The sequence below is a fragment of the Epinephelus moara genome, chromosome 12 (genome assembly GCF_006386435.1).
Source record: "Epinephelus moara isolate mb chromosome 12, YSFRI_EMoa_1.0, whole genome shotgun sequence".
Taxonomy (NCBI): Eukaryota; Metazoa; Chordata; class Actinopteri; order Perciformes; family Serranidae; genus Epinephelus; species Epinephelus moara.
Window position 1 is genome coordinate 32,744,076 of NC_065517.1, and position 13,117 is coordinate 32,757,192.

Genomic DNA, 13,117 nt, shown 5'->3' on the forward strand with positions numbered 1-13,117 from the left:
ACTATGACGTTTTTTCATGATTTTGAAAGACATGCTATACTATGACTGTTTTAAATTATTTTGGACGACATACTATACTATGACGTTTTTTCATGATTTTGGACATCATGCTATACTATGACTTTTTTTCATGATTTTGGACATCATGCTACACTATGACTTTTTTTATGATTTCGAGGGACATGCTATACTATGTTATTGTCATGATTTGAAATGACATGCTATATTTTTTTATGAGTTCGAACGACATATTATACTGACTTTTTTCAAGATTTCGGATGACATGCTATACTATGACTTTTTTTATGAGTTCGAACGACATGCTATACTATGGTGTTTTTTCATGATTTCGGACGACATGCTATACTATGACTTTTTTTATGAGTTCGAACAACATGTTATACTATGACTTTTTTCAAGATTTTGGATGACATGCTATACTATGAATTTTTTCCAAGATTTTAGACGACATGCTATTCTATGACGTTTTTTCATGATTTCGAACGACATGCCATACTATGACTTTTTTTTCATTATTTTGGACAGCATACTATACTATGACGTTTTTTCAAGATTTCGAACGGCATGCTATACTATGGCGTTTTTTCATGATTTTGAACGACATGCTATACTGTGACTTTTTTTCATTATTTTGGATGACATGCTATACTATGAATTTTTTCATGATTTTGGACGTCATGTTGTACTATTACTTTTTTCCAAGATTTTAGACAACATGCTATACTATGACTTTTTTTAATTATTTTGGACGACATGACGTTTTTTTCCTTAATTTGGACATCATGCTATACTATGGTGTTTTTTCATGATTTCGGACGACATGCTATACTATGACTTCTTTTATGAGTTTGAACAACATGTTATACTATGACTTTTTTCAAGATTTCGGATGACATGCTATACTCTGACTTTTTTCCAAGATTTTAGACGACATGCTATACTATAACTTTTTTTTCATTATTTTGGACGGCATACTATACTCTGACGTTTTTTCAAGATTTCGAATGGCATGCTATACTATGGCGTTTTTTCATGATTTTGAACGACATGCTATACTGTGACTTTTTTTCATTATTTTGGATGACATGCTATACTATGAATTTTTTTAATGATTTTGGACGTCATGTTATACTATTACTTTTTTCCAAGATTTTAGACGACATGCTATACTATGACTTTTTTTAATTATTTTGGACGACATGACGTTTTTTCATGATTTTGGACATCATGCTATACTATGGTATTTTTTCATGATTTCGGACGACATGCAATACTATGACTTCTTTTATGAGTTTGAACATGTTATACTATGACTTTTTTCAAGATTTCGGATGACATGCTATACTATGACTTTTTTCCAAGAAAGATTTCGGATGACATGCTATACTATGACTTTTTTCCAAGATTTTAGACGACATGCTATACTATGACGTCTTTTCATGATTTCGAACGACATGCTATACTATGACTTTTTTTTCATTATTTTGGACGGCATACTATACTATGACGTTTTTTCAAGATTTCGAACGGCATGCTATACTATGGCGTTTTTTCCTGATTTTGAACGACATGCTATACTGTGACTTTTTTTCATGATTTTGGACGTCATGCTATCCTATGACTTTTTTAAATTATTTTGGACGACATATTATACTATGACGTTTTTTCATGATTTTGGACATCATGCTATACCATGACTTTTTTTCATGATTTTGGACGTCATGCTATACTATGACTTTTTTTCATGATTTCGAGCGACATGCTATACTATGATGTTTTTTTCATGATTTGGAACGGCATGCTATTCTATGACTTTTTTCCAAGATTTTAGACGACATGCTATACTATGACTTTTTTGCAAGATTTTGGACGACATGCTATACTATGATTTTTTTTCATTATTTTGGACGACGTGCTATACTATGAATGTTTTCATGATTTCAGACGACGTGCTATACCATGATGTTTTTTCATTATTTTGAACGACGTGCTATACTATGACTTTTTTCATGATTTCAGACCACATGCTATACTATGACTTTTTTTCATGATTTTGGACGTCATGCTATACTATGACGTTTTTTCATGATTTCAAACGACATGCTATACTAAGACGTTTTTTTCATGAGTTTGAACGACATGCTATGACTTTTTTTCATGATTTTGGACGTCATGCTATACTATGACTTTTTTGCAAGATTTTGGACGACATGTTATACTATGACTTTTTTTCATTATTTTGGACAACATGCAATACTATGACTTCTTTCATGATTTTGGACGACATGCTCTACTATGATGTTTTTTCATTATTTTGAACCACATGCTATGCTATGACGCTTTTTCATTATTTCGAACGACATGCTATATACTATGACTTTTTTTCATTATTTTGGACGACATGCTATACTACAGTATAACGTTTTTCCCTGATTTTCGACGTCATGCTATACTATGACTTTTTTTCAAGATTTTGAACGGCATGCTATACTATGACATTTTTTCATGATTTCGAGGGACATGCTATACTATGTTTTTTTCATGATTTGGAATGACATGCTATACTATGGCGTTTTTTCATGATTTCGGACGACATGCTATACTATGACTTTTTTTATGATTTCGAACGACATGTTATACTATGACTTTTTTCAAGATTTCGGATGACATGCTATACTCTGACTTTTTTCCAAGATTTTAGACAACATGCTATACTATGACATTTTTTTCAAGATTTCAAACGACATGCTATACTATGATGTTTTTTCATGATTTCGGACGACATACTACACTATGAAGTTTTTCTATGATTTCGCACAACATGCTAAACTATGACGTTTTTTCATGATTTCGGACATCATTGCTATACTATGACGTTTTCTTATGATTTCAGACAACATACTATATTATGCATCCATCCATACCCGTTAATAAATGTCCTGCCACCCGACCCACACCCAGGATTAAACCCACCCAGGCTCCAGTCCCTCATAGTAAGCTGCGTTTTTTGTTCTTGAATTCGAAATCCAGCAGAGGAGACATCTCTTTCACTAGATGGTGAAAACATTCAATCACTGCCAGGTTAGGAAACATTTTAGCATGCTCCTTCCACCACCATCAAACCTCCAAAGGATCCTCCTTGGGTGTCCTGAACTCCATGTAGGCTTCCACCTCATCCTTGGGCTGCAAAGTTTCATGGCTGGGGTTATTTATTTCACCTTTATTTAACCAGGAAGTCCCATAAGGATTGAAAATCTCTTTAAGAGACCTGGTTGAGGCAGCAGCCAGTCAGAACACAATTAAAATGCAACAAATCAACATATAATACAAAAAAAAATCCACAATAAAAACAACTATTCAAACCCAGTGACCTCTCAAGAAAAACAAGTATGTGTTTGTTGCCCCTTTTACACTGCCAGATTTTTTCCGCCAATGTTGGGCCGTTTTGCCAGTAAGCTGCGAGCGTTTAGACACACAGAGCTGGATTGCGAGTTGATCCGAGGTGCCCAGTTTTCCACCTTGTAGGGTAGTTATATTGGTGGAACCCTTTTAGTGTAAAAAGACAGAGGCGGCCTTCCGCAACGGGAGGGGATGTTGAAAGCCCTTTTAAGATATGAATTGTGCAAATTTGCAGGAAAGCCCAATCAGTCTTCTTTCAGCATTGGCAGTATAAAAACAAAATCAGGGAGTGCAGCAAAATGCCGCCTACCTACTTTTGTTTATACAGAAGGCGCCTTTTTTGGGGCAATGGGGGGCGTGAGCAAGTAACAAAACGTGTAGCTCAGCGTGTGATGTAAACAGTGACGTGGGAGGGAAGCCGCGGCTGATCAGTCCTTTGGCGATTCTCTCGTAAGTTGGCCCGTTCTTCACCGTTCCTGTCACCTGAGTCATGGGAGGAGCTGTTGATGACGCCGCATGTGCGACCCACTGGCGGTGGATAAACAGTAAACAGCTGATAGCAGGAATTAGCAAGCAGCTAGTAGCAAGAGGGAAACGCAAACCTGACAGACACTGTAAAGATGAGCAACTGGGGAGACAAGGAATTGCGCGCCCTCCTTGCCCTCGCAAACATAGAGGCCATTAACCGTCAGATGACGGGGACAGTGAAGAACGGGCTGACTTATGAGAGAATCGCCGAAGGACTGACCAGCTGCGGCTTCCCTACCACGTCACTGTTTACGTCACACGCTGAGCTACATGTTTTGTTACTTGCTCACGCCCCCCATTGCCCCGAAAAAGGTGCATTCTGTATAAACAAAAGTAGGTAGGCGGCATTTTGCTGCACTTCCTGATTTTGTTTTTATACTGCCAATGCTGAAAGAAGACTGATTGGGCTTTCCTGCAAATTTGCACAATTCCTATCTAAAAAGGGCTTCTGTCACCACGTTCTTTATAATGCCCTTAAATTCATCAGTGGATAAAAGTGTTTCTAATTCTAGATCTTTTTGACAACCTTTTTTTTCATGTCCAAGGTGCAGGGTAGAAAACTGCAGTTTCCCCAGATCTGTTAAAACCCAGGGTTCATTAAAAAGTAACCACGCGGAGGAGTGTAGCTGGAAACTACCAGAGCTGACACATGGCAGGATTCAGAGTTCAGCTGGAAGCTTCCCCCATATTGCTTTATAGATAAAAATATACCTGTGCTGTTGTCTGCGAATGGTCAATGATGTCCAACACACCAAATCATAAAGAATCCAGAGATGAGTCAGGGACTTTGTATTTGTAATAAAACGTAGAGATGCATGGTTCACTGTATTAAGGCTATATAAAATGGAGGAGGTTGCAAGCACATATAATATGTCACCGTGATCAATCACAGACAGAAAAGTAGCTTCCACAAGTCTTTTCTTAGCACTGACAGCCAGGCAGAACTGGGTGGTGACGGGGTAAACAGACTGCACCTGTATAGTGCCTTTCTAGTCGGCTGACTACTTTTAACATACTTGCACACTGATGAACAGCCATCAGGAACAATTTGGGGTTCAGTATCTTGCTCCAGCATACTTTAACATGCAGACTGGAGGAGCTGGGCATTGAACCGCTGATCTTCTGTTTGGTGGATGACACATTGTGCCTCTGAGCCACAGCCACATGTCACTGACTTTTGAAATAAAATTAACTATGGCTTGATAATCATGATTTATGTCAGAATATTACACATATAATGCATATCTTTTCACGTTGTTTTAGTCTGGAAAAACAAAAAATAGACTTTTGTTCCGACCACTGCCTGCTCGTGTGGAGTCCATTTTTACCCATTATTTTATTTTAATTTTTTTTGCAAGGAGCTGACCCGGTGCAGAACTCTGCACTGAACTGAAGAGGGAAACTGCAATAACCATCATAAATATTTTTCTCTGTTCCCACAGTGAAAAGTTGTGGATGGTAACAGAACCGTTCCTTACCGTCCCCATGTTTGGTCCCCCCTCTGTTGGGGTACCTAGCGCACAGATCTGGTACTAAAAGGTGGAGCTAGAAACCCTGCAGTCAGATTGGTCAATAGAGGACGGTCACTCTGGTTTTATGTCACCTCTGTTCATACATCAGTAAACTAGAACTATAAAATGAAAGAGAAAAAAATAACTTCATTCACTGGGCCGACTGCCGGCAACTTTTAAAGGTGGAGCGTTTACTTGTAATGTTACTCAATGCATGAGTTGATGATGTGAATCCATCAGTACACCTTAAATTTCACTGTGACAACTTTGACCATCACTTTAGTTTTTATGTGACAGACACTTTAAAAATATATATTAATTTGGAGCGGATTATGTGAAGGTCATATATTCTAATCTCCACTTCCTGTAGGCTACAGCAACACTAAACCCCTGAGCTTGCCTGAGAAGGACTAAATGCACAAAGCTGCTATTTTTAAATATCCCAACTGAGAAATTAAAGAAATGATTTCTACCAAAAAATGAAAATTAATCTTCATTCATCAGCAGCAGTTTGTAAAGAAAATGTTAAAAAGCAAAACTACAACCAGGTTTGTACAAACTTTTATTACAAAACCTAAAGTTACCACTAAAAAGGAAAAACTTAACTGTACATATTTAATAAAGTACAACAAATCACTCTGATCTTAAAACACTCATTTAAATATAAATCTTTACATTTTATCACAAAATGCAGATAAAAAAAAAAAAGATATTTACAAATACAGGCTTCAGTCTGTAAAACTCCCATTTCATCATATAACGGTTCTGTACAAGTGTCAATGTGATGCCACTCCCAGCATGCACTGGTGCCAGTCTGTCACAGAGTTGTTGTTTTTTTATGTTGTTGATGTTAAACCCGTCATCCTCCTGCAATGTGAAGTGTGACTGAGTGTCTCCACCTCTGTCCTCAGAAGTCGGCGTCCAGCCTGAAGGTGTTGTCTGTGGTGCCGGACATCACGCCCATCCTCTGGTACTCGCCCACACGCTTCTCAAAGAAGTTGGTCTTTCCCTCCAGAGAGATGTTCTCCATGAAGTCGAAGGGGTTCTCCGCCCGGTAGATCTACAGAGACACAACACAGAACCCAGGTCAGTTTATTCTGCACATGCTTAACTGGAGACGCATTAAAAGAGGACGATTAAAAGCATTGTTCCGTCCAACAGGAACTCGTTCATTAAAGTCCAGTTCAGACCAAAGATTCACAACGAGACGAGTTGAAACAAACAACTACTGTGAACTCTCCATTCTGTAACGATGTAAAAAGCTGCCGGTTCACAGGAAGTGACCCCGATGAGACGGTGTATCATCTCTAGTCAACAACTCTCTGTACGTCTTATTTTGTGGCAGCTTTTTTCTGCAACATTTGTCTCATCATGAATCTTTGGTCTGAACTCGCTCATTCAGAGTTCACTTAGTGCTTCAGGTGCCGTCTGTTCAGACAGGCGTCTGTTTCGTGCTGCTGTCGTTCTGCTGGTGAACCACTTGTCCTCCAATCAGAACGTGTGCAGCAGCACTCAGCCCCCATCATTGGCTGAGGTCCGTACCCCTGCGCCTCTCATCATCACAGACCTGATCCTCCTCCAGACGTCCGACGCTCAGACTCGACATTTAAAACTTAAACTATAATTCTGATGAGACGACTGAGCGGCTGATAAAAAACCCTGCAGCTGTTACTGGAGTCAAAACTGAAACAGGACAGAAACATTTTAGGGGCGACAGACTGAAAACATCTGATCCAGGATCAGAACAGATCCCAGATCAGTGTCAGAGTCTGTCTGACTTTATGTAACTGTTCCTGTTACAGCGTACAGAGTCCAGCTGTCGTCTGCATCAGCTGACTGAAAACAACCTTTTAGTTCTGGCTGTAATAACGGACATGTGTGACATCATCAGTCGTCCCCCGGCCCTACTGGGAGCTGTGGTTTTACTGGGATGTGGTTACCTTTGTGAAGCCGAGCTCCAGCATCAGTCTGTCGGCTACAAACTCGATGTACTGCTTCATCAGGTCACAGTTCATCCCGATCAGCTTCACCGGCAGAGCGTCCGTCAGGAACTCCTGAGAACACAACAAAGAACACACCATTAAAACCAGTTCAACCATCAGCTGACTGACAGAGAGACACCATGACATGTCGAGGACCCACCTGCTCGATCTCCACGGCGTTCTTGATGATCTTGGTGACGGTTTCTGCTGACGGTTTGTTCACCAGGTGTTTGAACATCAGACAGGCGAAGTCACAGTGCAGACCCTGAAACCAGTAACACACACCAGTTACAGCCCAGTGAAACCAGTAACACACACCGGTTACAGCCCAGTGAAACCAGCGACACACACCAGTTACAGCCCAGTGAAACCAGTCACACACACACCAGTAATACCAGTAACACAAACTGGATTTATCTGATGTCAAAGTGACAGGATGAAGCTTCCTGCTGATCAATAATCAATTATCACCTCGTCTCTGCTGATGAGCTCGTTGGAGAAGGTCAGGCCGGGCATCAGGCCTCTCTTCTTCAGCCAGAAGATCGCAGCGAAGGAACCAGAGAAGAAGATTCCCTCCACGGCGGCGAAGGCCACCACACGCTCACCTGAGGAACCACAGAGTCACCATCAATACCTGATCAAAATCTGATACCTGATCAATACCTGATACATAGATCAGTATCAGAGCTGACTGACAGCAGGAACAGGAAGTGAGCAAGTTTACCGTAGTTGGCGCTCTTGTTGCCGATCCAGTTGATCGCCCAGTCGGCCTTCTTCTTTACACACGGCAGAGTCTCGATGGCGTTGAACAGGTATTCTCTGTGGGTCATTGAACACACCGTCAGTAACCAGTAACAGACACCAATAACAGACCCCAGTAAGATCCCAGTAACCAGGCCATCACCTCTCTTTGGGCTCCTTGATGTAGGTGTTGATGAGGAGGCTGTACATCTCTGAGTGGATGTTCTCCATGGCGATCTGGAAACCATAGAAACACCTGGCCTCCGTCACCTGCACTTCCTGTGTGAAGCGCTCCACCTGGTGGGAAAGAGACGACACTCGGTCATCAGCTCATCTCAAACTGTTGATCACTGATTGACTGCGTTATTAGTTGGTTACTTTTATTTTACATATTTTTTCCTTCTGACAGAAGCGCTCATCACACATGACATCACCGTTGGAAATATGTAAATCCAACAATTAACTTAAGATTGTAAAGTTTCTCACAGCGATAAATGGCTTCGTTAAGGCATTAAATAAAATAAATACGCTTCTTTTGGAGGGCACGTCTTCTTCAGCAGTAAACGTGTCTGACAAGAAACAAAATCTTTATATTTGAAGCTAAATGTGAAAAATGTCACATATTTGTTGTCTTTGACTTTCTGATCTGAATAATTAATAAACATCCTGTTAATTTAAATCATAAAATCACAGCATTAATGTGATGATGATCAATAATGAATCAATAACTGATCTGAGAGCTGATGTTTCACTTCAAGAGCTTTGCTCTGGAGTGCTGCAGGAATGAGCCCTACAATGTTGAAATGTGTTGGTGTGTTAGCACGTTAGCACTTCCTGTTCTCTCAGTTTGAGACCTTCAAATTTTGTTCTCTGACACAAAACACGTCAGTAAATCGCCCACCGTCCGTTTTGAAGCTTTTATGCGTCTTTAAAATGGCGGCTGCTAACAAGTGGCTAAATAAGACTACAGAACGCCGTCATGCCAAACATGGTTTTACGGCCATGTTGTGGTGGTGACTTAAAGCCATGTGACTGTGGTGTATGTTGTTTATAGTGACATGTGGGTGGAGCTCACCAGATTCTCGTTGACGATGCCGTCGCTGGCGGCAAAGAAAGCCAACACGTGAGAGATGAAGTACCTCTCCTCGTCCTTCAGAGACTCCCAGTGCAGCAGGTCCTTCGACAGATCCACCTTAACACACACACACACAGCACATTAACATGACATCCGCTGTGATGGACCTCAGTTCATCAGAGCACACATTAGCTGTTTATAATATTAGAGATGATGGTACTGCATATGTACTGCTGTATTTCTCAGAGCTCTCAGATAGAGATGGGAGCGGTCTCCATGGTTACCTCCTCAGCGGTCCAGAAAGACGCCTCGGCCTTCTTGTACATCTGCCAGATGTCGTGGTACTGGATGGGGAAGATGACGAAGCGACGAGGGTTTTCCTTCAGCAGAGGCTCCTCCTCTTTCTCCCTGCTGCTGCTCTTCTTCACTGCTTTGGGCTGAGAGACAAAACACACAACTGTCAACTGAATTGTTCAGGATTTGAAAAGTCTAAACACATTTGTGAGAGAAAAAAGAAAGTGTTTTTTTTTTTAAATTTTGTCTGAGGGTACCATAAAAATTCACATTGTTGTATCTTGTACGTTATACATTTTTTTTGGCTACATTTTTCCCTCCTAAAATTTTTGGTGATTTCTCTTTACACATTTCGGGCAATTTTGAAAGAAAACGTGACCGCTGTCTTTTGGCCAAAATGACATTTATCAGCCAGAAACCTTAAAAAATAGGAAATTATTGCTAGAGTTTTAAACTGCTGATGGTCCTTGGACACATCATGTCTGACAAACGCATCCCTCAGAAAAACATAAAACATAACTAAATCTGAGCATAAAATAGTGACACTCAAAATCACTTTATTCTGCTTTTTAAAATTTTGCCAAAAATGAATTGTTTGCATGACAAGAGTGAAAAACTGAGACTTATTAACCTCCAGGGTTTAATCTTCCAACTTTTAACTTTCAAACAGCTCATTTATGCTGGAGAGAGGGTCAAAGAAAGAAAATAAAAAAAATCAAAACCCAAGTCATATCCTGGCCTCCCCCCTCCTGATAAGTTAAGAACACTCCCTAAGGCAAATAAACAGTAACAGCTGTCTGTTTGGCGCCAGAACCATATTTTAGGCGCCACATGAGCACAATAATCAACACTAATTAATAATGCTGTATCTTAATATGAGATGAAGATGATGTGAGTTAGATGAAGATGATGAAGGTTTCAGCAGATCTGTACTCACCGCAGCATCGTCGAAGATTTTCCGCGCGGTTTTAGACGCCAAGATCCGGGTCGTGTTCAGACTCGGAGGCTGAAAGATCAACGACAGGAACCCCTCAGTGAACAGATCAATACTCTGATATTGGATCAATACTCTGATACTGGATCAATACATTTGAATGATGACATCAGACTGAAACACACATTAACTACAGGACCGTCACAAGATGGCTGCCGTGAGGTTAAAGTGTCCAACACTGTGCTGGGACCTTAAAGTGACATGAGACGTTATAATGACACATGAAACATGAGTGTGTGTCTGAGTTCTCACCGTGTTTTCTTTGTCTAGCGACATGTTGTTGACCTGACTGATGACGCCGTTTTCATCCTTGACGGAAAGAGGAGAGCGAGCAGAAAGCATTTTGATTTCCTCCCTTCACGTGGACACACGAATAAAAGACACGTTAACCGATTAAAGGTCGGTTAAAAAGAGAAGCAGCAGCAGCAGGTTTGTTGCGGAGCGGCGTACACAGACAGAGAGCAGACACACTGAAGCGGCTTCTGACCGCTCGAGCCTTTTATTGAAATCTTGGCGCTAGAACGCAGCCGGCCAATAGGAACACAGCTCGTGTTGGCTCTTTAACAGTGACGCTGAGACGGAGCCAATCAGGTGGAGAGCAGCGGTCACGTGACGCCCAGCCAATCAGGTGGAGAGCAGCGGTCACGTGACGCCCGAGCAGCTGCGGGAGATTCAAATGTCTTTGTCTGTGAGGAGTTACAAAACTGTCCGAAACCGGTGTTACAAAACTGTTAAAATCAGCGTTTACACAACGTTTATGATTTAATAAAAACACGCGTTTATTTTACAGTAAAAACCGTTAAACTGTGATTCTGACACTCAGTGTGAGAGGGAAACATTACTGTTGCAATCCCAGAAAATAAATCTGATTTCCGTGATGAGATTTTAGCTCTTTGTTTCATAAACGTCTGAAAGAGTGTGGATGAGTTAAACTGTCACAGAAACACAGCTGGGACATAATTAATAATTCTGTTTATAGATACACTTAAACTGCACATAAGATATGTGGAAACAGATAATAACTATGACCTGTTTCTTGTGTCAATTTCTGGTTTGTTTCCCGCTGCCGCCAATTTGTTGGTCGCTGATGTAAAAGAGTACCCAACTGCAGGCAAGATGGCGGACAAGGGCGCCGCCATATATCCAATCCATACCGGAAGTCCATAACGGAAGTCATTTTTTTGTTTGTTTTCTTTTTTTGCTTTTTCCCCCCGAAGTCGGTTTTTAAGTCTGTCTTTTTTATATTATTTATTTTAGCAATGCATTTACAAACTTTAAAGCAGTCAACAATGGTAAATATATATATATTATAAAAATAAATAATAATAATAATAATACAATTATTTCAGCAATTATTATACAATACAATCATGTTTTGTTTGGAATAACAATGACCCCAACAAGTTAAACCTACAAAAATTGCAGCAAATCAGCAAACACATGAATTTTAGTTGATTTAATTTTTAACAAAGTTTAAATAAGGTGAGCACTTTCAGTTATTGGGCTACAGTTGCAACATGCAGATTACTGTCAGGTCATTCAAAACAACTGAAAACCATGGACACAACAAATGTCATACTTACTCTTACATCAGTATGGTTAATTGTAACTATTTGACTATTAAATGAACGTAATAATTAGATTGTCATATTGTCAGATGTATTCTATTATATTTCAGGAATACAAGTAAACACAATATTACACTATTGTACTGGCAACATAAAGAAGTAGACTTGGAGTTCTCTTTTTTTGTGAACAAGTTTTTATTCCAGATATCCATATCAATCTTAAAAGTAGAAAAAAAACAAAGAAAAAAATGGAAAAACAGGTCTATAAAATGAAAGAAAATGGTATAAAATGTCAACCACTGTTTGCCAAATCCCAAGATGCAACCTAAAATGTCTTGTTTTGTCCCAAACAAACATCATTAAACATTACTGTTATATGTAGAAGTATATGATCTCAGACAGATACTTCTCATCAACATACCATGGAAATGAACTGCATTTTCCGTATGGTTTTTCAGGTGCCTCTGGATCGCGCTCTCATTTTTGGTTTTAAATTTGGGGCAGAGAGGACACCCAAACTCGGATGGTGAAAGGGTTGTGTGCCCCAGACTGGCTTCGTCACGCAAAATAGAGGGGTGCATCTGAAAAAAGGAGAAGTCTGGAAAACATACTGAACATCAATCATATTTTACCGATCTAAAGGACTCATGGTGGAGGAAGCACTACAGCTATTTATGTATCCACATGTGTATGTTTATTAAGTGCTTTGATGCATTACTAAAACATAATACAAATGTATTTTTTGCAGACACCCGGGGCTATGTATACGTCTCATATGACATGAGACGACTCTCGTTATTATTTTTAGAATAGCTCTGGGAAAAAAAGATGTATAGAACTTGATTGAGCAGTACAGGGTTGAGGTTATACAAGCATTAATACACAAGGAGACCAGGCGAACCAAAAATTGGGGAAAATAATGGCTTGTGTGCAGAGAGTGTGTGCACAGATGTTTTACACCACAACACACCAAAAAGCAGAGGAACACATATTAACCCCGCGCA

General features: G+C 39.9%; 1 protein-coding gene and 1 non-coding gene across 2 annotated transcripts; both read right to left on the minus strand.

Annotated features, from left to right (window-relative positions):
* Nucleotides 1-6,005: 6,005 nt before the first annotated feature.
* LOC126398759 (ribonucleoside-diphosphate reductase subunit M2) lies at nucleotides 6,006-11,021 on the minus strand. Its single transcript, XM_050058339.1, has 10 exons — nucleotides 10,798-11,021; nucleotides 10,489-10,557; nucleotides 9,542-9,694; nucleotides 9,258-9,374; nucleotides 8,346-8,479; nucleotides 8,166-8,260; nucleotides 7,913-8,046; nucleotides 7,602-7,706; nucleotides 7,400-7,513; nucleotides 6,006-6,519 (listed from the first exon to the last, which is right to left on the minus strand). Exons 1-10 carry the CDS (start codon nucleotides 10,885-10,887, stop codon nucleotides 6,367-6,369), a joined length of 1,164 nt encoding a protein of 387 aa, XP_049914296.1. The 5' UTR covers nucleotides 10,888-11,021; the 3' UTR covers nucleotides 6,006-6,366.
* On the minus strand, nucleotides 6,887-7,025 carry LOC126399263 (small nucleolar RNA SNORD94). The gene has a single exon (XR_007570879.1). It is a non-coding gene; the product is annotated as a small nucleolar RNA SNORD94 (small nucleolar RNA).
* Nucleotides 11,022-13,117: the final 2,096 nt, after the last annotated feature.

Excerpts from the sequence above, each read along its gene's own strand:
- LOC126398759 (XM_050058339.1), bottom strand. The coding sequence starts at position 10,887 with ATGCTTTCTGCTCGCTCTCCTCTTTCCGTCAAGGATGAAAACGGCGTC. Across the intron at positions 8,261-8,345 it reads ATCAAGGAGCCCAAAGAGAG|AGAATACCTGTTCAACGCCA; the intron begins GTGATGGCCTGG and ends AATGACCCACAG. Across the intron at positions 6,520-7,399 it reads TGGAGCTCGGCTTCACAAAG|ATCTACCGGGCGGAGAACCC; the intron begins GTAACCACATCC and ends GTGTCTCTGTAG.